The 26,241-nt window shown below is 41.8% G+C and overlaps 3 protein-coding genes across 8 annotated transcripts in view; 2 read left to right on the plus strand and 1 right to left on the minus strand.

Moving 5' to 3' along the window:
- The first annotated feature begins 1,327 nt into the window (after nucleotides 1–1,327).
- nox1 (NADPH oxidase 1) lies at nucleotides 1,328–10,521 on the plus strand. Its single transcript, XM_030395775.1, has 13 exons — nucleotides 1,328–1,687; nucleotides 1,876–1,971; nucleotides 2,504–2,614; nucleotides 3,518–3,602; nucleotides 4,303–4,448; nucleotides 5,005–5,198; nucleotides 5,291–5,417; nucleotides 5,517–5,609; nucleotides 5,708–5,949; nucleotides 7,132–7,294; nucleotides 7,500–7,646; nucleotides 7,737–7,861; nucleotides 9,182–10,521. The coding sequence occupies exons 1-13, from the start codon at nucleotides 1,643–1,645 to the stop codon at nucleotides 9,306–9,308; spliced, it is 1,701 nt and encodes a 566-aa protein (XP_030251635.1). The 5' UTR covers nucleotides 1,328–1,642; the 3' UTR covers nucleotides 9,309–10,521.
- A 1,317-nt stretch (nucleotides 10,522–11,838) lies between these two features.
- On the minus strand, nucleotides 11,839–24,289 carry cstf2 (cleavage stimulation factor, 3' pre-RNA, subunit 2). 2 transcript variants are annotated; one of them, XM_030395777.1, is made up of 13 exons: nucleotides 24,132–24,289; nucleotides 23,817–23,895; nucleotides 23,408–23,577; nucleotides 23,185–23,321; nucleotides 21,462–21,581; nucleotides 20,839–20,961; nucleotides 20,151–20,280; nucleotides 18,630–18,689; nucleotides 14,471–14,570; nucleotides 13,652–13,851; nucleotides 13,072–13,196; nucleotides 12,306–12,389; nucleotides 11,839–11,970 (listed from the first exon to the last, which is right to left on the minus strand). In XM_030395777.1, exons 1-13 carry the CDS (start codon nucleotides 24,226–24,228, stop codon nucleotides 11,845–11,847), a joined length of 1,551 nt encoding a protein of 516 aa, XP_030251637.1. In that variant the 5' UTR covers nucleotides 24,229–24,289; the 3' UTR covers nucleotides 11,839–11,844. The 2 variants fall into 2 exon arrangements, with proteins under 2 accessions (XP_030251637.1, XP_030251638.1); XM_030395778.1 differs by lacking the exon at nucleotides 18,630–18,689.
- The window catches only part of bcorl1 (BCL6 corepressor-like 1), a 39,152-nt gene continuing 37,181 nt past the window's right edge, over nucleotides 24,271–26,241 (plus strand). For all 5 annotated transcript variants that reach the window (XM_030395771.1, XM_030395767.1, XM_030395772.1 and 2 more), the window contains exon 1: nucleotides 24,271–24,605. The gene's annotated coding sequence lies outside the window, so the exon portion shown is untranslated. The remainder of the gene's footprint in view (nucleotides 24,606–26,241) is intronic.

The following is a 26,241-nucleotide window of genomic DNA, read 5'->3' on the forward strand; positions in this document are numbered from 1 at the left end:
CTACTAACTCCCTGCTTATACTAGTTTTAGGGAAAACCCTGATATGATTACAGAGCCTGACGATTTACCATTCAGGAGGAAAACTGTTGTACCTTTACTCAACTGCATTTGTCTGACAACTTTAGTTTCTGCAACTGTGTTGATGTTGAATGTTTGTGATAATCTGAAGGATGAATTTCTGTTTTCTGCCGGAGAGAGGAGCTTCTGTTTGGTGCAGACTTCGACCTTTTTGACCTGCCAGACCTCTTACATGCACAAGAACGTGCAAAATATAACACCAGGAAGGAAAGGAAAAGCAGAATACGTCTCCTCTAAAATTAAAAAAGTGATGGTAATCTGCTAAATAAAGTATATAGTAGTGAGTATTTCCATTTTTTTAAACAATGTTATATTTCCTCCACCGTATCCCAGAGGCAAGTTTTTTTTTATACCTTTACTCCACTACGTCTGTCTGACAATTTAAGTCACTAGTTACTTTCCTTTATGAGTTGAGATATTTCTCCTACTTCTTAAGCGACATAAACTCTTTAAAAGCCCGCCTGGATCAGTAAGAACATTTCACAAAGCTGAGAAAAGGTTGTTCTCCTGACACCATAAAAAGTTTGTTAGAAATACGTGTCTCACAGGACAGGGACGCTCTTACAGAATGTAATTTATTGCAGATTTAGTTTATAAAGTATTTTAAAGGAGACCTGTAAAGCTTTTTTGTTTGTTTTTCTCCTTTAGTATTTATAAGTAAAAAAGAAAAAAATCTGCACCAACAGAAGCTCGTCTCTCCCACAGAAAACGCCGCTCCCGAAACACCTCGTCAGTAGCCCCGCCTTTAACTCCGTGACTTTGTGACATCACACTTGCATCACCACGTCACACGTTTGCATAATTTGTGCCTATATTAACGGTGGAAGTGAAGCAGACTGGAAGCTAAAAAACACGACAGAGAGCAGATGGGAGACATTGTGGCGGGAGCTGGTTCAGGCGTGTGTGCGCCGACCAATCAGAGGAGACCGGAGGATTCATAAGTAGGGACTGTAAAGAGAAACTTATGAGACAACTGACGTGTTTTTTGAGCATTAAAGCCTGTTAAACTACTCTAGTAGTGACACAGAATTTAATCATGAACCTGACATTGAGCATAACACACCCCCTAAACGACGGTTTATTAAGACAGTCATCACGTTAAAAACACACAAAACCTGAATTATCCCCTTTTTCCCGTAACCGACGGCAACATTTTATATTTTTATGATGCCCGTCTAGAATCCAGTCGCCCTGCTGCTCACTCATTCCCGTCAGGAGCCCAATTAAACTTTATTCTTCCCATAAATCTGGTTGCATCACAGTCCAGCAGGGTGAAGCTTCCTGATGGGTGTCACATTCACTTCCTCATTCCTGCACGCCGCACTTGCTCCTCTGGCAGGCAGGAATGTGATCCGTCAGCTCCTGGAGGACAAACCTCTCCACCAAACTTCCGTAACAACGCAATCTCACCAGCGTCAGCCTTTGTCTCCTTGCGCCGCATCACCTGTACACCTGGAGGAGGAGGAGGAGGAGTCCGGACAGGACAGGAGTGTATATAAGATTAACCGCGCTGTCAGGCTGAGGATGCGGGGAAGCTGCTGCAGGTCGTGAGGAGTCGCTCACCATGGGGAACTGGATTATCAACAACGGGCTCACAGCCTTCATACTGGTGAGTTCAGTAGTCGCATCGGAAAAGAGGTTTAAAGCTGAGAAAAGGTGCGACTTTACGCGCGAGGTTTGTGCGTAAAAGCGCCCCCAAAAATGTCCTGCATCTTCAAAACAAATAGATTAAAATGAGTTTGTCTTTAAGTGAAATGTGATTTGTGTGTCGGAGAATGACCCTGGGTGTGTTGGCAGGTGGTGTGGATGGGCATCAACATCTTCCTCTTCGTCTGGTTTTACTTGTTCTACGATTTGGGGCCTCAGTTTTTCTACACGCGCCATCTTCTGGGGGTAAGTACAGAGAAGCAAGACGTCGGCGAGGATGATTTTAATGTTAATTATTGTAATTACAGTCAGATTTATGGAAGCGAATGAGGTGAATAACAAGCTTGCTGAAAGGATTATTACCATGGGAAGTCACAGAGGACGAAATGATGAGATTAAAAATCTAAATTATTAAATAAAAAATCGAAATTATGAGATAAAAGTAAAAAATTGTTTGATAGAACGTCAACATTGGGAGATACAATTTGAAATAATGGGACAAAAGGTGGAAATTATAAGATAAATTGTCAAAACTATGAGATAAAAATTGACATTCTGAGATTTAAGGTTGATGTTACGATGAAAAAACTGTTGAAATCATGAGATAAAAGTCAAAATAATGAGATGTTTATTCATCTATCTCTTAATTATGATCTACTATGTGAATATATTCCTAAATCCAGACTAAATTTCCATCATTTCTTTTCTTTAACTGGCAGAAATGATCTTCCAAACACGCTCACATGACTAAATCCATGTTGTTTTGTATTGATCCCAGTCTGCGTTGGCCTGGGCCCGAGCTCCAGCCGCCGTCCTCAACTTCAACTGCCTGCTGATCCTCCTGCCGGTCTGCAGGAACCTGCTGTCTCTGATCCGAGGCTCCTTCGTGGTAAGACCATGACTTTGTGATGTTAATGGGGCGAGGCTCCCTGAATGCATCTGTGATTACAGACTACAGGTTTTTAACGGGTGTCATGGAAACTGGTTTGTCTCCTTCTCTTGTCATGCCTCGATAGTTATACAAACATTTAAAATACCTTTTATTTTATTTGTAGCGACCATGTTAAAAATAATCTAAATCAATCTTTATAATTTGAATCAAAGAGCCGCTGCTGCACCAGGAGCTTGAGGTGTACGCAGGCAGAAGGAGTTCACTGTCTGTTCACTTAAGTTCTTTTGTTCTAATTTATTTTCCAAGAGCCAAAAAAAAGCACACAAAGAACAAATAAATCAGACTTCCTGCATCCTGATCAGGTTAAACACACCACAGGTGCACCGCTGTCCTTTGACCTTCGACCTCCCCGAGGTGCCCACAGTCACCTTATCTCCAAACAAAGCTGATTAAAAATAGATCCGCCAAACTGGGAAAGAATTAAACTACACAAACAACAAGCAAAATTAAAATCCAGTTATCAGTAGTAAGACTCGTCGTTTGATTTGTCTAGATTATAAAGACGTCAAACAGATCGCTCCTGCAGCCAGTGTTCAAGAGATTTAGTTTGAGTTTGATTTTATCAAACATTTTATTTCATGTTTATTTTTGCTCAGGTTAACTTTGGGCTTCATCTCTGTGTTAAAGGTTCAAATAAAGTTTTTATTTTCGATATTCGGCAAGAATCTTAATCTCCTGCTTGTTCGACAGATTTATTTAGGAAAACAACAACTGAACAATTTCTGTTTCCTCTTCACACCGCCTCGTCCTCGCCTCAGGGCTTCAGTATCTGATGTTCTTCCCCCTTCTTTTTAAAAAAATCTTTTCTTTCCTTCTGTCTTTGTCTCTTTATCTTGTCAGTGTTGCGGCAGAACGATGAGGAAACAACTGGACAATAACCTGAGTTTCCACAAGCTGGTGGCGTACATGATCGCTCTGATGACAGGTGAGCCCACACAAGCATCTCTCTTTTGTTCCGAGATGAAAATGATTAATTGTTTAATGCAGAAACAGCTTCTTGAGTCGCCGTTTGACTCCAGGTTAGAGTTTATGTGTGTGTTACTTATTTGAACAGTAGATTCAGGAGGATGTGGCGCTGAATCTTTCCACCCTGTGACACTTTTTTCAAGAGAAACGCATAGATTCACAGGCAGACTCAATTTAAAAACGCCTTTTTTGTGCACGATCCTGGAACATTACGTACGAATGTCAGCACTCTGTAAGCTCGTCTGACCTGAAGCTTATCAGTGTTTATCAGCTTCACTTTAGAATGACAAAGAAGGGTGATGCAGCATAAATGAAATGGGCACAAATGGGAGGGAAAACATTGTTTACCTCGGGCTAAAACACAAACTGTGATTGTTTTTCCCCAACATACTTCCTCCTCAACACACACACACACACACACACACACAGGTCAAGATGTTAAAAGGGGGTCATGGTTGCATTCGGGGCGGGGACGCTGAGAGCAAACTGAGCCTAAGATAAATATTAGCTGAAGGTGTTTTTTCTCTACACAAAGATCAGATTAAATCTTTTCGCCGCTGCAAACATGTTAAAATCCAACGTGCATGAAGCTGAAAGCACCAGTGTGTTGTTGAAAACACACAGCGGCAGTAACGAGTCTCCTCTCCGTGTCTCCACAGCCGTTCACATGATCGCCCACCTGCTGAACGTGGAGTGGTACAACAACAGCCGGCAGGGCGTTTACGACGCGCTCAGCACGGCGCTGTCCAACCTGGAGGACGCGGGAAACACCACCTACCTGAACCCCATCCGCATCACAAACCTCGTAAGTTTGTCGCAACTAATAATTAAGAAAACAATGCAGCGACACAAAACAAGTTCAAGTTACGTAAATCAGGGCAAAGACCGGGACTGACGGGGACACGATGCACCACAACAACACCGGACCATCAGCATGATTTTGAAGCTGTTATTTTAAGGTTAGAAAGGGACATAATGTTGCTTTAATGGAAATTAACTTTGATCATAAACTCGTGAATGAGTCATTCCTCTGTTGCCTCCACACTCGAGTGCCGACGCTCATGTGTTTGTGCATCAAAGCAGCTGCTGATAAAAGGCTGAGTGGTTTTGGCAGGAGAAGAAAAGACGTGTTGTCAGAATTTTCAACAAAGGACCTTTGAGTTGGACAGGCGGGGAAACACCTGCTTCACCATCATAGTTTAACGCGTTAGCATGCTAGGGTTTGCTAATTAGCAGCAAAGACAGAGGCTGACGGGACTGTCGTTAGTTCTGCAGGTATTGTTAATAACCCGAGTCTCAGCAACAGCTCGTGTGTCCACCATCATCACTTCCCTCTTCCTCCTCTTCCTCTTCTGTCTCAGGATCCGCAGCAGATCCCCACCTACTTCGTCTTCACCACCATCGCCGGCCTCACCGGGGTCATCATCACTCTGGCCCTCATCCTCATCATCACCTCCTCCATGGAGGTCATCCGACGCAGCTACTTCGAGGTCTTCTGGTACACCCACCACCTCTTCATCATCTTCTTCGCCGGGCTCGTCTTTCACGGCGCCGGGTAAGGGGAAATGTTCTGGCTCTCTTTTTTGTCTTTTAATGGAGCGCTGTTGTTGTTGTTGTGAAAGTCTCACTCGTCTGTCTCATCTGCAGACGCATCGTGAGGAGTCAGACGACAACAGATCCACCACACAACTTCACCTTCTGCAAAGATCGCATTGAGGACTGGGGACGGATCCCTCAGTGTCCCGTCCCTCAGTTCGCTGGAGGATTCCCACAGGTACGTCTTTTTTTTTTGTTTTAATTTTCAGCAGCTGAAACCGGTCAAGCTTTCTCCACAGTTCAATTAAAAGTCTCATTTCGTGCTTCCTTTGTTCAGACCTGGATGTGGGTGATCGGTCCGATGGTTCTGTATCTTTGCGAGCGTCTGCTGCGCTTCATTCGCTACGTGCAGACAGTCCGCTACAGGAGGGTACGTTTGATTCATGGCTCCTCTTTCCCTCTCTCAGTTTTCCAGCAGGTTTTTTTTTTTCTCACGCCGACTTTCCTTCCCTTCGCTTTAAAATCCAGATCGTGATGCGTCCGTCGAAGGTGCTGGAGCTGCAGCTGCAGAAGAACGGCTTCAAGATGGAGGTGGGTCAGTACGTCTTCCTCAACTGCCCGGCCATCTCACAGCTGGAGTGGCACCCGTTCACCATGACCTCCGCCCCCGAGGAGGACTTCTTCAGCGTCCACATCCGCTCGGCCGGGGACTGGACGGACAAACTCATCGACATCATGCAGAAACTGCCGGAGGGAGCGCAGGGACCCAAGTGAGCAATTATAATTAAATAACTCCTTCATGGAGGTTTTTATGACAAAATAATTTCCCCAACATCACAAACATAGTCTTTTTTTCCCCCGTCACATATGACAGACCTCAGTTTCATCTTTTGGCCTTCCTGCTTTTGCATCACGGCCTCTTGACTGTGGCCTTTCCCTCGTTGTATTTAGCAAAAGCAGGAAGCTCAGGAAGCATGAGTGTTGTATGTTCAAGGACGGGCATTGCAGTTTCACTCACAGTCTATTACTAGTATGGTGCGGGGTGTGTTGCGAGCCACACAGTATACTCATTACTATAAAGAGAAACATTACAATACAGACAGTTTTTTTCTTTCTTTCCACTGTGGCTCGTTTCCAGAGTTAACAATAAAGTTAAAACCACAAATTAGCCGACTGGTAGAACCTACAAATCATTTGTGCCCGCAACATTTTCTCCACACCTTGTTCCCTCGACTCCAAACAAGATCATGTTGCGCAGCCAAACCGAAATCCCAGAGCTTCAGAGAGAGAAATTAAACTGTCAGAAGTCAGTTATTCAAAATGTGTGTGTGTATAAAGTCAGACACACTCTAAACAAATAGGAGGCAGCGTATCTCAAGAGTGAGCGCTACATCATGCTAACTGTAGCTGCCCGTGCCTTTCATTTCCTCTGGTCTTCTATATGTAAAACATGTAAACGATCGTGAAAGTTAAGGTCAAACATACAGAAGCTCCAATCTCCCACAGAAAACACCGCTCCTGAAATGCCTCGTCAGTAGTCCCGCCTTTAATTCTGTTACTTTGTGATATCACACTACGTCACCATGTCACGCCATTTACATAATTTGTGCCTAGCGACTAGTTTGGCACAGCTGCTCTGTTGTTGTTAGCCGTGCTGGCTCAGGCGCGTGTGAGCCGACCAATCAGAGCAGACTGATATTTTGGAGGAGGGGCCTTAAAGAGACAGGAGCTAAAACAGAGGGTCAATTAATTTGGACAGAGAGAAATGATGTTTTTTTAGCATTAAAGCATGTAAATCTATCCTAACAGCAACCCAAAATAAAATCATGAAGTCATTAAGTCACAACAATCTGCAACCAGATGTTACTGTGGTGTGTATTGAGATGTGTGTAGACGTCGTCACCTGTCGTTAATTTGCCTGATAACACTGTTTTTGTTTGGTTTTTTCTCAGAATGGGCGTCGACGGACCGTTTGGCACAGCCAGCGAGGACGTGTTTGACTACGAGGTCGCGATGCTGGTCGGTGCCGGCATTGGAGTCACTCCCTTCGCCTCCATTCTCAAATCCATCTGGTACAAGTTCAAAGAGTCCAACCCTAAACTGCGCACCAGAAAGGTAACAGCACCTCCTTCAGATCTGTCTGGTTCTGTTATTCAAATATCTTTTTCAGAACTGGGTCACGCTGCTGCACCTGATTGATGTGAGACAGGAGCTGTGGTTGTCTTTTAAATAAAGACCACCGTGTCGAGCAGCAGCGTGGCCACCGCTTACGAAACAGGATCATAGTTTTAATGTTCCTGCGTCTGCTTCCTGGTTCCAGATCTACTTCTACTGGCTCTGCCGGGAGACGCACGCCTTCGAGTGGTTCGCCGACCTCCTGCAGGTGCTGGAGAGCGAGATGGAGGAGAGGGGGATGGGGGATTTCCTCACCTACAAACTCTACCTGACCAGATGGGATCAGAGCATGGTATGTGTGCGAGTCAGGCCTCGCTTTGATCAGAGTTTGATGTGAGTTCAGCTTATAAACTCAGCGGTGTCGTCCTGTATCTTGTAACAGGCCGATCACGCGAAGGTCCACTCTGACGAGGACAAAGACGTGGTCACCGGGCTCAGACAGAAAACCTACTACGGCAGACCCGCCTGGGACAAGGAGTTTGAACAAGTCCGCAAAGAGAACCCCACGTAAGAACAAATCTTCTGGTCTTAGCCATGAGAGTGGCTTCAGAGACGCTCTCTCGTCTTTTGGTCCGGACTGAAATATTTCATTTATGTGTTTGTCATAAAATTTTGTTCACAGTTCACAGTTTCTGGTCTTAGCCTCACTGTTAAAATGTATACATCAATGATGATATTGAGTGGCCTTGTTAGTGAAACAGTCAGTGAATTTAAGTCCTCCCTGACAAGCAGACACACAGTTTAATTCTGTCTAGGGCTTTTATTGTGAAGGGTACAAAACACAGAAAGAGAGATTATGCACTTCAGAATAAAAGTTTGCAGTCTTGAGTTCGGATCCTCGCTTCATATTATTAATATTCATATTTTAGTAACATCTGTCAGCGACATATATGGCATTTGTTATTTTCTAAAACAGATGTAGCACAAAGGACTCAGACGTGTGTTTGTGTTTTAAGAAATGAGAATTAATTAAAACTTTGTAACCTTGATGTTTGTGCTCGAACAGTTAGCAACCATCTGTCACTCAGAGCAGCCACACCATTAATTATGCATCATTTTAAGCTTTAACTAATTTTTTTTTATTAACACTTTTAAATCAGATCCACTGTTTTATCAGGAGCCTGTATAAAAATATGTGCCCGCAAAAAAAATCTATATCAGACTGCGTACAATAAAATATGATCTGTGTGTTTTTGAACAGAACGACATCAGCCAGTAACGTCAAGAACTAACAGGAACAGCAGATACATTAATATTAATTGTCCGGTATTTGCATGAACAATTCTCCAAAAAGCAACAAAACCACAAATATGTTTCGTGACTTGAATTTTAGCGAAGCCAGCTAAGTTGCCAGCTGTCGCTCGAAGCGCCCTCGCCCTTAAGTATGCATAACTGTACGCTTTAATATAATTTAAACATGTGAGTTACACAGAAAAGAGAAAGAAAATCACCTTGTGTAGTTATCATGAGACAAAGAATGGGTTTTTTTTTGTTACGGACTGTAGACGTGTTTGTTTCGGCTGTAAAGTTTTGTCTCTATTCGGGATTTACTCGCTTCCGTAGATTGCCTCTCGCGGTCACTGTAGGAGCTGCAGCTTTCGATGTGCTGGCTCTTTTTTTAATCCTCTTATTTTGCTGCTTTCTTATGCTCACGTTAGCATTTAGCTCAAAGTACACTGTGCACAAGTACAGACCTTAGGAGCTGTTTGCATGTCTGTAGACTGTGAGACTGAAGTTGCCTAAAAAGGATTTTACTTCCTGAATAACTCTGTAAAGCACCGTTTTTATTATCATGACATCTCAACGCCTCGTCTTGTTTGTCCTCAGGTCTGTGGTGGGAACCTTCTTGTGCGGCCCTGAAGCTCTGGCAGAAGTCTTGTTGAAGAAATGTGCCAAATACTCAGACGTGGATCCTCGAAAAACCAAATTCTACTTCAACAAGGAAAACTTCTGAGCAAAGAACAACAAAACAAGGGCTTTTGAGAGACTATTTGCCGGGACTTCCTCATCGTGGAATATTTGAAAACAATGACGACGACCTGCGACACCAGCTGGGTGTGTTCTGTCCCACTGTGCTGCTCAGAGATAAAGAGGCAGGGCTCGTTATTCAGCTCCACTTTCTGTCTTTGTGATGAGACCATGAATCACTCGGACTCATAATCCTCCGTGACTCATGGTCTCTGCACGGCTGATTACACTCACATGTTTGTAAAATCATACTTGAGCGAGACTTTAGGGACGTTTTTGACTGTTACAGAGACGCGTTTGTCTCTATAAAACACTTCTTATTGAAAAAAAAAAAATACATTTTAACAGCAGGTTAACATTTGAATCAAGTTTGTGATTTAATGTCCGTCCTTTAGATACATTTAACTACTGCAGCAGTTCAGATGGAGCTGCAACTATCAATTACTTACATGATTCTGTTTACTGGCTTTTTTTCTATAAATGAAACTGTACAAAGTTGATTATTTTATCCAATTTTAAAGGAGCACAACGTAGTTTTGGAGAAGAAATTCAAATTCAGAACCTTAATAATTTCAACATTGAGGTTATAACAATAAAATCAAATTCCTATAACTCAACAAACAAGCTGTTCTAAAAAGGAAAATAAACTCCCAGATCACTGTTTGAAGCTAGAAAAGTGGCAGGGTCCGCCACATATAAACAAAGTATGAAACTATGTTGTCCTTTAAGGTCAAGGTTTGTTCATTTTGTTTGTTTAGGCATAAAAAAAAAAAAAGTCAGTCAATGAAGCTCTTTCTCCTCTCACAGGTACATACCGCTCCTTTAATCTTCAAGGATTTTCCACTCAACACAGAAACAGCCTTTGATCAAATCCACTGTAAATACTGAAAATAACCATGTTGTGTTCTTAAATACATGATGGAGCTTAGCTGGAGGGTAAAAAGCTGTCAGTAAAGTGTAAACAATTGGTACCTATTTGTAAAGCTTGAATGGTTAAGGAAACAGATTTCTTGGAAACATTCATTACCGCCCGTCGGATCGCTGGTATTTCCTTATCAGAGTGATAAGATGGCATCAGCCAGGAGGAAGGCTGCCGTGTGAAACATCCTCCTAACACAATGAAGGACTTTCATCACTATTTCTCAATTCAACTGTTTCTTGTAATTTCCGAACTGTCTGAATAAATGAATAAAAAGGCAGTCAACGTCTTTTTGTGTTTGTTTTATTGACAAAACAACATACAGACAAACGTCTTCCGGAGCCGATGACATTAAAAAAGAGTCGGCTTTGGAGGAAAAAAGGATGAAAACCTCGTGACGCTCCACTTCTGGTCTGTTTGTATCAATCTGTTCAGCATTCACCACCATCTTCTTGTTGAATCCACAAGCACGACTTCACTCTTTCATACAGCTTCAACTTCCTAACAGACAATATGATTAAAAAAAACTATACAATATTCCAAACTAATGAGTCTTCAGGTCTGTTGGAGCTGAAGGTGACGGTGTGGAGCAGGTGGAGTCCTGAAGAATGAAGGAGAACAGAATCACGCGTCAGAAAATCCAGAGTTACTCCATGACGAGGCAAGAATGCAGGGATGGAAAGTACAGACGGCATCACTGTGACATCACTGTGACATCACAGTGAATTCTGGGTAGAAAGCTGCGGTTCACTTGCATTGCTCACATAAGTGAACTAGTTTTATATCTGCTGCCGTCTTCAGCCATAACTGTTAAGTTTAAAGATAAATGGTAAGTTACGACCGTCTTACTTGCCGACACTGACGCCTGAACAACAGGGAGCATTTCAAACCAAAGCCGGAGTCTGACAGTAATCATCAAGTTCTAGTTTCAGAGACTTTGTTTCATGCGCTGGTGTGACTTTATAGAATGAAAATAACAATTAGCAAATCGTTCACCCAGAAAACAAGACAGAATAATTAGCCTCTCTGGTATAAACTTAAAGCTCTGGCCTTTAAGTATTTCTTTTTCTTCTCTATTCTCTGTCCGTCTCTCGCTCTCCGAGGAGGATGAGTTGAGACGGAACAGTGGACGAGACGCTGTTCAGCGCCAGGAACTGTTGTTGTGATGAACAAGGTGTGAAAACTTTCCATTAATCGAGAGAAATTCAGGAGAATTGCGACGCCGGGAAGTCTCCCGTGGAAACCGGGGAGGGTTGGCGAGTGTGACAATAATCCATCCCACATATCTGCCGTTTCTGCTGAGCTTATTTTTAGCACCGTGTTGCTTTGATATCTACACGACAGCCACGTCTCGGCTGTCAAATCATCAGCTGAATCAGTTATTAACGAGATATGAAAACATCAAGCGTGCATATAAATGAGATGTCAACACTTAAATAACATCATGAAAAAAGACTTCACTGTATGCAAGCTCATGTGAGATGCAGGAGTTTTCAACCCGGACGTTTTTGTAAACAATCATTGTGATTGGTTCTTTAGTGATGTTGAGGAAATAAAGAGACTTTTACACGTTTACCTGAAAACCTTTGGGGTGTTGTTTTTTTTAAGGTGCCCCTCCTGCAGTCTTCTGAATCTGCTCTTTGAGGATGAGGATGCTCTGCCGCTGCTCCGGGGGCAACATGGCGATCTGTTCTGGGGTCAGCTGCAGGACCTGCATGATCAGGGCGGCCTAGAGGGACAAAACAAATGGTGAATACTCAGTTTTCATGAAGGTGGTTAAGAAGGTGAGAAAAGCTTTTGGATTTCAAAGTATGCAAAACTGATGAAAACATGTACTGTTCAGCTCTAAGGAAATCTGAATCCTTCCTTAAAAGCTCTTGTTGCCATCGTTCAAGTAAAACGATCGCTGCTGCATTTCACTTGCGACCTGTTTTGGCCCCTCAGGTGAAACATACTCAGGATGAATTGCACTCAGTGAGTGAGGATAATAGAGAGGACCTGCAGTGTCCAACCCTGAGAACCACTGCTGGTTGTTTTATTTGCGTTAGACAAAGTGTCACCCACCTTCTCCTGGTCCTGTGTGGAGACCTGACTCTGCCCGGGACTGAAGCCTCCTCCCGATGGAGGAACACCAGAAATACCAGGACCCTGCAGGACAAACATACTGTTAGCTCTCACTGTTTATCACAGAGGTAATGATTATCCAGTCTGAGCACATGGCACTGATTTCTTTTATGTCACATTCACACGGCTCAATGTACTTCAAATAATAATAATAATAAAAGGTATTTTATGAGTCAGAGAAGGTTTTCAAATTCCTTGTGACAATAAATTTAGATATTCTGAGTTTTCCACAACAACACAGGAAAAATAAGTCTTGAAAGTAGTTTATTTGTTTAGTTTTTTTTTCCCACACTGCATGTAGCTTGTTTCACAACAAGAAAGACTAGTGAACCAACGCGTACACTTCATGTGCTTGACAGGACGTGACAAGATGTTATTTATGGTCTGCCAAACTCACATATCTTTGGGATCATTGTTGATGCCGATGCTAGTTTTTCGGTGTTGTCTAGTTTTCTGCTTCTTCTATATCCTGAATAATAAAAGTTTTTGCCAAAAAGTCCTTTATTTTATTTTCCCCTCATTTGCTTGCTGCTCATTCCACTCTTTTTTAAGATATTTTCAATCCCTTACACTTTGTTTTAACCAGGCATAACTTCATCTTGTCTCCAGGTTTGTTAACAGGAAACCTCGAGGTGATTATCTGTCAAAGATAACATGAAACAAGCAAACAGCACACACAGACAAACACAATGGAAGTAGTTTTTACCGGTCTGGCGGGTGGAGGAGCGTTGGGCCCCATGTTATGAGGAACGGGGCCGGGCATTCCTGCTGCCATGGGAACCCTCTGTCCCGCCACTGGGCCACGAGCGTCCATCCCTCTCGGGTCACGACCTGCAGAAGGAAACAAAGCCACAGTCACCATTCACATCTGATGACCGAGTGATTCGCTGGAGGTCAGTTCTGTTTGAATATGACTCACGCTGTTGAAAGTTAAAGAATTACAAGAAACATTAACAGTAAAAAGCATAAAATGCAGGAACGTGTGTTTTTTATTGGCTTCTACAAACATTGTCACGTGGATATCTGGTATTAAATACAAGGAAATATAAAGTGTTGACCAGGTGTAATCGTATCTTAGCAGCAAAAATATCAAACAACTGCTCTTTTTCTTAAAACCTGTTGTAGGACAAAAGACTTCTGTGCGGTTTCATGGGGTTTTGGATCGTCTGCCAGCTGCGAGTGAAACTGAGCTCAGATCTGTTCCAAACAAAACGTTGCCTACGTGCGGGAAAGAACACATTGATTCAAACTATTTTAAGTTCAGGTTGTCGGAGTGAAGGAGCTACCTCTGGTTTCCATCGGGGGTCCCCGCTGCTCCATCATCGGAGGCCCTCTGGGGTCGCCCATCATGTTTCGTGGTTCACCCATGGGCGGGCCTCTCATGTCCATCGGAGGTCCTCTCATATCCGGAGGGGGTCCTGTCGCCATCGGGCCCATGTGTACAGGCGGGGCTTGGTGGGGGGGCGGAGCTGCCATGTAACCCCGGCTAAAAGAACGCAGACACAAAATAAGAAAAGTTAAAAGGTGCAATGTGTTAGAAAAAACACCAACACCTGGTCCACGAGCTCCCAGTCTGGACTGTTAGCTGCACGGCTAACTGAGCAAACTAGCTAACGGCAGCTACAGTTAGCAGCATTTAGCGGTTAGTCTGGTGATATGCTGTCTGTTTTGTGTATGATTTGACATATTGCCCCTTTAAATCTTAATAAAATAAATAAATAAATAAAAATCACAACTAGTTACTTTTAGCTTTAAGGTGGAAAGTCATAATCCATGAGGTTGCATGAAATAAATTTGTGTCTGTATAGTCAATGTTAGTGACGTGGTCTGCTGTTCTGTAGCTGGATTCAAATTGCCTACGCACAGGAAAGGACGCAGCATTTGATCAACGTGACTATTTTTACTTTATTGATAAAAGCCTTCTTCACTCTTCTAACACTGTATTAAATTGTAGCAGCATCAGGAACACATTGTATTTTTGCTTTTCCCCCATCAGCTCATCTGGAGTCTGCAATATTTAACTACACCTAAAAACTTGCAGATTAGAACTTTAATTGAGAGGCTTTTCTTCCGTCAAGGTAAGCGGGTTTGTGTAATCATCTTACTTGGGGTCTATGACCTCTCCAGTGACAGACAGCAGAGTTCCTCCTCTGGGATCATTAGGACCGTCTCCCAGCAGCCCTCTGGGGGGGATCCCACCTGGTCCTGAGGGGAGAAAAATCACACATTCAACCACATAAAAAACAACATCCTCAAATATTTTGTATCTATTCATTAACCAGGAAATGCTTCATGACTAATCCAGTCAAAATAGGGTGTAACTGTGAAGAGGGCTGAAATTCCAGGTAAGGGAAACCACAGCACACACACAAACACACACACAGGCACAGGCACGCACGCACGCACACACACACACCTATAACAAGGCGAGTGTCTGCTAGATATCTCAGGTAACAACCAGAGCTGTTTGGGGTTGTGCACAGTGATCACATCAAATTGCAACACACAAGGAGCTCACAGGGGGAATGGCGTGAGCAGGAACACAAGAATATGGTCCTCCATCGAGGTTGAGAGGGAGGTTAAGGGTTCAAAACACGGTAAAACACAGTGATGGGAACATGTCAGTTTCCTCAAACCTCCTGTCACTTGTGATCATTTGTCTTCATGTGTCATCATGAAATCTGCTCAAAGTTTCCACGTTATCGACAAGGAAGCTTGTCGTTATGATTGATCGATTGCTTGAGGCTAAATCAAAATGACAGCTGGAATAGTGACTCCCTGACATAGTTTTACTTTAAATGAACCAGATTCCACCACGTGTGTTTTGATTAAAGTGTCAGTGTGATTTTTATTTACAGCTGGGAGGAAACTGTCCTCTTTGTTTGGTTGATTTCAGACTGAAAAGATTCAAGGTGAAAGGTAGGCAGTGTGATACAAATATGCATTAAAAACAGCACTTAATATTGATTTAATTAAAGAGAGAAGAGCTGGTTTATAGAGGAGAAAAATGTAGCGGCTAAAAGGGCATGTGGGCTGCTGTTAGTAGAATTATAGCGTGGAAAAAAATGGAATGAAATTGGACACGTTTTTAACTACTGACACAGACGAACATGAACAAAACGACAGCAGACTCGATGTCTCTCAGTCCTTTAAAGTAACATGCTGCTTGAAAGCATTCTCAGCATTTTCACATCACAACAAACCGACTTATTATTTTCAGCCTCAGTATTTCATCCACATTCATTCCGGAGTGGCGGACCACCACAGCTGGATAAAACAGGAAATTGTATCTTATACTCCAGATAACACAACAAACAAAAAAGACACTAACAAGCCTGAGGTCCAGTGCAGAGAAGTTATGCAGTCCTTTACGCATGATCAAATAAATAAAACAATAGTGCTGCAATTACTTATGGAACAAGAACCAAACTGAAACCAACAGGGACGGATGCAGAACAAATGCCAAAATGTTCCCCCCCCGCCACCACAATTAAAAGAGGAAGCGGTGCATCTTCGCTCCGGCAGAACAGCCGTAGATCAAACCGACGCAACCTCATTACAATCAAATTCTGCTTGTTGAAATAAAAACATCCCACGTTGAGCTGAGTGCCTTCATACGAAGGAGTGGGAGGTTTGTGACTAACTGCCAGATACGTTTCCTAAATAGCACATCTCGTTTTTTAATAAGTTGCTAAACACAATGCCTCGTTCATTTTGTCAGGAGCAGAAAACAAGATGTCTAAAAGGCATAAAGAAGGAGGAGGAGCGAGGCACCCGTGGCTAAGTGGCACGACACACAGATGTGGGAATAAATGAGCTTTTTTCCTGGCTCCAGACCAGGAGACCATTTCTGGAGACCGTGTGGCTAAAATTCTATAATTTGGACCACCTGTGCGTCTTTGCCCATACGCCCCCCACGAGTTTGCTTCTCGACATCATCATCGTTCATCATGTGAAACACCGTTTCTGCAGGTGACGTTTTGCTGTGGCCGCCAAGTAAAAGAATAAAAATACTCCATCAATCGTCTGATCCACTTCCTCAATTTAAACAAGGTTATTGTTTTACACATTTTCTACACTATGAACAAGAACAATACTCTTAAAGGGGCAGTATATCATTTTGGGGAAGATACTTCAATCCTAAGAGAAAGGATTAATTTTCAGACGACACAATTTCATACTGATTTACTTTAACACCTTTCTGGCTTCAAACAGTGTTCTTGGGACCTTATTTTCCACCGAGAACAGCTTGATACTCAGCTATGGAAAAGTAAATATTTCTGGGTTTCTATTATTCCCTCATAAATACTGTAAATATTAAAATTCTGAGATTTAATTTGTCTCCAAACCTACACAGTGCCCCTTTAGGAGGACCAGTGCTGCTTCTCTAAAAAAAAAAAAAAAAAAAGGAAGTCTGGAGTCCTGCTTTTTATTTCCAGAAAAATAAATCTGGCCTCAATATTCACGTTGCATCAAGTCCTGAACAACAGGAGCCCTCCTGTGGTCCACATCCATCACTCTGGATCAAAGGCAGCTCAAGTCTCTTCCCAACAACAAACACAGACTCTGCAGAGCGTCAGAAGACAAGAAGCACACGGGCAGAACATCCACAAGCAAGAACACCTCGGAGGATGTTTTGATGTTGCCATTAATCCAAAACTACAATACAGTCTTGTTTGTTTACTACAGGACTCGGGCAGCTTGTTTGGAGGTCTTAGGCACACCTGAACATTTTCTGCAGGTCACAGTGTGCAGCGTGACACAGCCGGCCTGAGTGGACTACCTGCTGTGTTGAGCTGATGAGGCCATTAAAGCTTTTTTTAACTTCCTTAGCAGCATCTTAAAGTGAGCCACAGAGTATTTTAAGTGCTCTTTTGGATCAGGCTGTAAAATGCCGTCTAACTAGAAGAGTCCTGAAGGCAGAGAGTTTGCATTGTCCACAAGAAGCAGGCTAAGTTTTTGCCCGTGTCCGTTTGTTGGTTGGTTTGTGATCAGGATTACACGAATGGGGGGGATTTAAATTTATGCTGTGTCTCAATTCAGGGTCTGCATCCTTCGGAGGACGCATCTGAAGGCCAATTACGTCACAATGCCGCGCGACGGCTGTCCCAATTCGAAGGCTCCTCCAAATGCAGCCCACAAATGCGGCCTTCTTTTCCCTCTTTTTGGAGGATGCACCGCTACTATCCTTCGTGGCCTCACATATCCCAAGATTCTTTGCATGCCCGAAAAAGAATAAAGAAAGAGAGAAAATGGAAAAAGGAAAAGGAAATGAAAGGAAGACGGCAAAGACAGGGTCCTTGGAAGGATGCAGACCCTGAATTGAGACACAGCATTAGTGTGATACAGAGCTATCAAGTGTGAAACCAGATTACCTTGAATGAAAGAGGATTGTTGGGCCTTGGCAGAGGTATGCACTCTACTAAATGCCACTCTAGCTATTATCTGGAGTTGAATAACATACTAATCCACATGTCACTGGTGTATCCATGTATGCTGCGTCATTCCACAGAAACAAAATGTTTCAGATAATCGTTCTGTCAACATTACACAATAATGTGCTTCTCGTATATATGTGTCGTTCGTCTATGCACACAGAGGCGTTCACATGTTTAGAGTTTCCTTATTACCACATGCACGTGCAGACTGATGACTATATTTATTGTTCACGTCTCTACACTTGACAGCTCTGCTCTTATAATTTTTTTTTTTGGTATTTGTAGTTCGGTATATTCTGCATCAACTGTGTTGTAGGTAGTTTTTGTCTAAATATTCTTCTGTGAGGTCTTTATTACTGTCTCTGCTGCATCACATGCTACATTTCTACTCAGATAAATCAGCTGAACTCATGTTGAACTGAAGGTCGCGTGAATTTTAAAACAAAAAACAATACACCACCTGCTCTACGTGATATCCATTCAATACGTTTTGGTTTGGATTTAACACTGACAAAGTAATCGTGCAACAACATCTGTGTCGAGTCACGTCAACACGTTTACTCCTGGCACACCTTTATCTGTTAACATGCTTTGTCACCGTCTTCCTCCCACCCTCATGACACGGCACACTCTGCTTTAGTTACTAAAATGCTCGGACATCATTGTCTTTTAACAATCAACCTTAATAACTATTTAAAGGCAAAAGGGTGGACATGCAGTCTAACAAGCTGTAGCTCTTAATCCCAGACATGCTGTGTGTTTGGCCAGAGGCCTCTCCACAACAGTCCAATGATCTGACTGGAGAACTGAAGGAGTGCAGTGATACCTTGAGGCCGCTCGATAGCGGCTTGCCCAGACGATCCTGTGGGAGAATGCTGAAGGTTTCCTGAGCCAGCATTAAAGCACAAAAAAAAGAACAGGAGACACAAGACTCAAGAGAGCAAAGCAGCACTTTAAGAGCATTTTGAAGTATGCTCAGCACACACACACACACACACACACACGCACACACACACGCACACACACACACACACACAGGGAACTTTCAGAATTGCAACATGAGTCAATATGTGACATGGGGGATCGACAGATTCACACTGAGACAACAGAAAGCCAATCAATCAGGGAGAATAACATGATCGTAAAGAGTCGAGTTGATCACACACTCGCTGCTCATAAAGCACCACGACTAATTAAAAGGCTCTGGTGACACCTAGTGATCACAGTGAGCCATGACATGTGTAAAACAGTCATTCCGTTGTTAGTGTTTACTTTTACCAAGGTCACTGGTAATGAGGGCACCGCAGTGGCGGTTGCAGACACTTTTATAGATGAACTAGTAAGATCACTGCATTAGCTCGTCCAAATGATGACTGTTTAATGTCGCTTTCACTTTTAAGCATAATAGGTTAAAAAACAGTTTGGGTTTTTCAAATCCAAACGTAGAGATGCATCAGTTGTGAGATTCAGGGCCGATACAGATGTTTTTTTGGTCATTATTCATTTTGATTTTCCTCCTCTATTGTCAGGGAAACAAAAAAAATCTTAATAATAAAAAGAAAATGCTGAAATGATTTAAAGTCATCCAGCCGTTCATTACATTATCTTTGAGACTGCACACATTTGACCATAAAAAGTTTCTTTCACATGAAATGTAAAGTAACAGCTTCGAAAGCCTTTTTTATCATCCGCCTATACAACTTACTACTCATTGATAAGAAAGTTTTTAGTTCTTAGTTCTTTAGATATCATGTGTCAGTATCTTACAAATGTGCCAGTGCAAAATCTGACGCATCAAATTAGTTAAACATTAGTGAATGTTTAGCATTAACGCTCACTACATTATCAAATAATCTTAATTTGACATTTACAAATTCTTTTTCTTTTAAATTGTTTTTTAAGCACACTAAATGAATGGCTTTGTTTCTCTATTATCATTAAAGAACTCTAAAACTATAATCCTTAAAACGTTCTCGCACTTATTGGGATAAATTACAACAGCCTCACAAACCAGATGCAGCTACAGCTCTAACAAGCTGAACATTTACAAATATTCCAGAAACAACTGCAGCAAGCCTCCAGAATTACAGACGACTCTGGTTACAGAAGCTGCTGCCAAACGCAGAGTTTTCTTTCTTTTTGGCTGACTTAAGAATAGAATAGAGATTTAGTAATCAATCATTTCGGGGGCTCGTTCTGCATGAGGGACGGGTGCCACGAAACAGTCACACCTCGGACATGAACCATCAATCAACCTCAGTCATCAATATTTGGATGTAACATAAGGGTGATGATACCACAACTAGTTCAGTGGCTGAAGCAGGTTTTCAAGCAGTTTGAGGATTACCTGGAGGCCCCACTGGTACCGGTCCTGGCCCCTGTACTGGTCCGGGTCCTGGGACGGGCATCGGTCCAGGGGCGACACCCATGGCGGGGGGCTGCATCATTTGAGGGGCTCCGTTGACGTGCATTCCAGGCTGATTGTACAGAATATAAAATAAATAATAAACATTAGTAATTTAACCTCAACCCTCATCTCGACACACATTTGACGTAATATAATAAATCTTTAGAATAAACACCCTCCCTGTCTGTAAAAGATGATTGGATAAAACGTCATACTCATGTGTTACTCTAAAGAAGTTGTAATCTTTCATCACTTACGGATTTCAATGATTAAATTTGCTAGATGCACGATTAGAAAAAAGTAGCATTAAGACAGGAGACGGACTGTCAATGACGGGAATTGTTCTTTATTTTGTTCCTACATCGATTGTACAATATAAACATATGTTCAGGTACGGTCACATAATACTTTTGTCCACTCCGTCTCCAGTTCTCTCCAATTAAAACAGACTAATTCAAGCTTCTGTTTCCCGTTTCAGTGAGATTCTCCAGACAGATCGCTCTCATCAATATCTATTAATACCTGCATCACAGCTGTGACATCGCTTCCGTTTTCAGGGTGAAGCAATCAAACTTTGTTTATGCGACCCAAATCATTTAATGCGTCTGTAAACGACCGTCGTACTTACCACGGGCTGCGGCTGAGACACCGGCACGTTGGGCTGTACAGGAGGCGGATTCACCGGCGGTGCTCCTCCACCCTGTCCGCTGGGAATCAGAGGCTGGACTGGAGTTTGACGGTGGAGCATCTTCTGTAGACGGAGTAGGTGGAGAAGCATCCCTCAGAAATGTGGACAGCATTATGAGATCAAAACATTATTTTGACCTCGCCTATAATAAATTGATATATCGAAACATATGGACTCTGAATACTTGAAACTGTTTCAATACTCATTTTACTGCAGTATTAAAATACATGTACCAGCTACAATTTCTCACTCTCTCCAACAACTAGAGGCACATAAACTATCTTTAAGGAGCTAATCTTAGGAGAAAAAAATTAGTATCTCTAAAAATAATACATTTTTTAGATTTTCTGCTTCTCTGCTACTGACCAAGAAAAGCGAGATTATATCTTGTTGTAAAATAACAATCTAAAAGTTTTCGTCAACCATTGGTATCAAACAAACATTGTTATTTTTCAAGGCATCGTATCCAAATTCAAAATTCCAGTATGATGACAGCAACATATTGAAATAAACATAAGACCATATAAGATAGGACTACATCCATTCATTCTCAGTTCTCTCACCAAGGCGATCTCAGGGTCGACAATCCGCATGACTACTTGGGCCTGTAGCAGAGCGTAGGCCAGCTGAGGGTTCTGCAGCAGCATGCTCCTCGCCTCCTGGGGGCTGTTCTGCACACACAGCTGGAGAGAGAAATCAGAAATATGACATTAAAAGGACCGCATGAAAAATCATAATTGAGCAGAGGGAAAAAAAAAACAAACACTTTAGAACCATCCCCTTTACATAAACAGAGATCCCCACTTAAGAAAAAGTTGTGTGTTTACCTCCTGACACGTTAGGCACAACACTGTAGTTTTTGCTACCGCTCATAACAAACCAAAGTGGCTGCATCAGCGCAAAACATGAAACAAGGATGCACAACAATATCTGTGGTATCGGGATCTGAGCTTGCACGCTCGCATTGATCAGCATATGGAGCTGTCCTACTGACACAAGCTTTAGTGCAACAAAACACTTTTCCAGTCAGGGGAAAAGAGAGTCTGCAGTGTGGTGTTTCTTTGAGCCTAATGAAGCAAACTGCCAGATGTGCAAGGATAAGGCTTCTTCTCTGGCAGAGCTGAGAGAGACAGACTGCAGAGCGCAGACTCCATTTATGAAAGGGAAGGAAGAGCAACTGCATACAGTTGTCATCCTGCAGGTGATTTAAGGTGAGCAACATTTGTCATCACCTCCTTCAAGACTGAAGAGGGTAAACTGCTTTAAACACACGCGGCTTTTAGGAAAAACTTAATATTCTTTAATTATTTTAGATTGCTCTTTTGATATCTTCTTGTTTATAATATTTGAAAATCTCTGTGACTGTCAGAATGTTTCATCACATTTTGGTTTTACACTTTTGACGGAAAGAGGCCAATTTATAAAACTAGGCATCATAACTGCCCATTAACCCATTCAGTGCCAGGGCAAAAACTGTCAATCTTACATTCATTAGCCTGTCAAAGCCTTTCTTTAGCATCCAATACGGATGTACTGCACACATATTGATTTTTGGTGGTAACAAAGTATGTATGAAGCAAAACAACAAAGATTTAGTCAAAGTCACATTTACTAAGGTTTTTTCTCAAATCAAACCACAGCACTGACTTTTCAGCTTTGTAGGGGTTAAAGGTTCAACAACTAGAATGTGAATTATTTACAAAAAGTGTTATAACTAATCACAAACAGAGGCGACCACTGTGAAACTAGTGTGCCCTTTGCAACATTTCACACCAGGGACGTGGGAAGTCAGTCACAGTTGGGGTGCTGAGGAGTCAGTTTTTATAACGAGGTCATGGTAAATAGTGCGCGACATTCATGTTTGTGGTATTGATTTCAACGGCCAGGATAACATGCATCTGATCTTTACTATCAATAATTTGACATTTTGCACTATAGCAGACGGCAGACTTATTATAGGTCAAATCAGCCACATCAACTACAAAAATTGATCAACTACAACCTGATTTAGCTGCTCATGTGTTGACTGGATTGCCATAATAACACACCAGAAGGGTTGTAAGTGAGCATGATAGGTCATTTTGCTTATGAGGAGCAGGATTATTGATATTTATATTATATTAATGTATGTCCTGCCTGAAGAACATTTAAAGTGTGATGCTGGTGTAGAGGAAGAATAACCCAATCAGAGTGATCCACTTCTCTTTGGAAATGCTACATCAACTGATTTATTATGTCAATAAATAAGGATTATGCTTTAACATCCGAGTCTTTCTTCCAGCCTACCTTCATCTGTTTCATCAGTTCAAACATCTGCTCAGGCGGCAGACTGGCCACAGCTCTGCTGATGGACTCTGGGGCTTCCTGTGGCTGGATGCTGTCTCCATAAGGAGACTCGATGATGGGGGCTCCTGTTCCCAAACCTGTGCCAGAGCAGACAGAAGAAACAGAGCTGTAGCTTTGCAAATATACATGAAATAAAGCACGTTAGTTCGGAATAATTGCTTACTTTTGAGCTCCTCTTTGTTTTTCTCGCTGGCTGCGTTGTCAACACGGAGAGCCCGACCACTGAACTCTCTCCCGTTCAGGTTCCGCATGGCACTGAGGGCCGTCTCCTGGTCCTGATATTCACAGAAGCCATATCCCTTTGGCTTCCCTGTCTCTCTGTCATATACTAACCTGAACACAACAAAACACGAATCATCGCATCTCAGAATCCACGTGTTGACAAGCCTTCTCAAACGTCTACGTGCACAACACTATAATATATGTGTGGGGAACACACCATTGTTCATTTGACCAGGGGCAGTCTGTTTAATGGTTCAAAAACTGACTTAAGTATGTTTTGTTTTTTTACAGCACATAATGATGGCTAACTTTCTGCAACAAGAAACTGAATGGCACCTTCTTTCACTCACCTGAAGCTGACAACAAGTCCGACTTCAGAGAAGATATCTTTCAGCTGCTCCTCTGTGGCTTCATACGGAATGTTCCCCACTGCAATGATTATGAGACAAGAGAAACATTAACGTCACAATAAAAAATACATTTAGAAATGTGTAGTTCTTCAGGTAGCTACCGTTAACTTTGTTCCCTCGTTGCCTAGCTAAACATTAGCCGGCTATCCCCGTTAGCAAGCTTTAATTCATTAGCTAGCGGTTTATTTATTTACTCACTCTGTATATAATGGATAAACCTGCCGGTAACCGGGCGAGTACCGACAACAAACTTACCAAACACAGAACGTAATGAACGGTCGACGGCCGGGTCTCTGTTCGCGGCGGCAGCAGCAGCGGCGGCTGCAGCAGCAGCAGCAGCGACGTTCGCCATTTTGGGGACACAAATTACTGTGACACCAAACCGGAAATGAGAACGAGATATCCGTTTGTAGGAAAAAGGCCACATTCAAATACGAACAGTTTCCTAACCTCTCCACAACTGACACTGTCAGCTACTAGTTCTGTTTTTGTGCCTTTTAATAATTAACAACTATGAATAATAATTACTTGAAAGCGGTTGAAACACGGACAGCAAAGTGGTTGGCACAAATTGGTAGAAGAACTAGATGGCGCTGTTGTTCGCTGTTAACTTAACGTTAGCTAGTTAACGGCTTGTTTGGATCACTCGGCGCTGTGACGAAAAAAACAAGAAAAGCCATTAATAGTCAAGTCAAGATCAAGTTTTTCTACAGAAAAGAAGAAGATTTGGTGAGTAGTTAGTAATTAGGAGGCTAGCTAACTCATCTTTAAATTGTTTGTTAGCTAACGTTAATGCTTTAAAGTCAGAATTCAGTTAGCCGTTGCTAGGGGTTACGGATACCGATTATTAGAGATCAAGGAGGCAGCAAACCGATAATCAGGATTTATTCGCAGTCAAAATGAAACTCTGTCTCAAAATTTTTAACAACCGGCAATTTAAAAATATTTACACACAGAAAAAGTATGAATATCAGATCAGATGATCGTTCAGGCCTATAATCAATCGAACCATAGAATATAGAAAATACAACCACGTAAGTGTATAATTTACTTCTAATTATAACTTTCACTTAAGTAATTTTTGTATGCATGACTTTCACTTTCACAAAAGTAAGATTTTAATAGAATAACTTTACTTTTACTCAAGTATGATTTTGGGTCATTTTAATAACAACGTTGATATCGATATTGCAGCAATATTGTTGGAAATTCCTACAATTCTCTACAAGGTTTGACTATCGGTACTTTAATAACATATTAACAGAATGAGATTTTTGATAAATTATCATCCGTAATGTGGATAAAATCACTTAGTGGGTAAAGCCAAGTATTAGAACAAGTAGAAAAGGGGTAAGGTAAGGTCATAAAATTACATTATTTTACTGTAATGCAGCCTTGAAAACAAAAATCTAAAATAGTCTTGTATCCTGGTATAACATAAATATATTGCCCAGCCTTAATCCACACCTACATTGACAGAAACCCTCTTTTAACAGAATGACACATCTCCTTCATTTTAAATATTTATCTCATTATTTCGCATTAATAAACAATCAGAGTGCAACCCTCAGAAAAATAGCAGAAGCACTTATAATGAACACTTTGTGTCAGGTTTTTAAGTGCTTATTTTTATGGCTTGGTTAAGTCTTACTGCATTTTCTTTTTTGGCACACTTACAAACAGCAAACATCTGCTTTTGCTGTGTAGCTGTGTGGGAGCCATCTCTGAGCTCAGTGTCATCACCAGTTTCGTCTGCCAAGGTCATTGTTTTGTAGTTTGTCTTCATGACCAGATGTGTTTATTAAATGAATTGAGGCACTGTAGGCCTTGGGCCATAAAACGATTGACCACACTTCGGTGGCATGAAAATAACAGGGATAGTAGACTGAATGCACGTGGTATTTTTGCCGTATCAAAAAGTCAATACACCTGAATATTTGATAGACATAAATGATGAATTTGTTGGAGAAGTGTGATGTTTTGCACCATACCACATACTTATTTTAACCCCAACTCGTGTGGCTACTGTAAGGCTTAAGATAAAATTCTCTTGTATCACCAATCACATGAAATATGAAAACTACTGAATATTTTATGGATCCATTTGTTGTTAAAACACCAGTCACATGGAGAGATCCAAAGTTGTCAGATTTTTCTCTGTAATCCTGATTTATGCATTTGATGTGACATAACTAATTATTAGTGCTGCAACTAATGATAACATACATTATCGATTAATCCAATGACAGTTTTTTGGAATTAATAAAATGTCATAACATTGTGATGAATGTCGAGGGGTGTACTTGAATGTTTTGTTTAATTTGTCCAATCCTGACATTAAAGTAGCAGGAGCCAGCGATTGTTT

Source organism: Sparus aurata, chromosome 18 (genome assembly GCF_900880675.1).
Source record: "Sparus aurata chromosome 18, fSpaAur1.1, whole genome shotgun sequence".
Classification (NCBI taxonomy): Eukaryota; Metazoa; Chordata; class Actinopteri; order Spariformes; family Sparidae; genus Sparus; species Sparus aurata.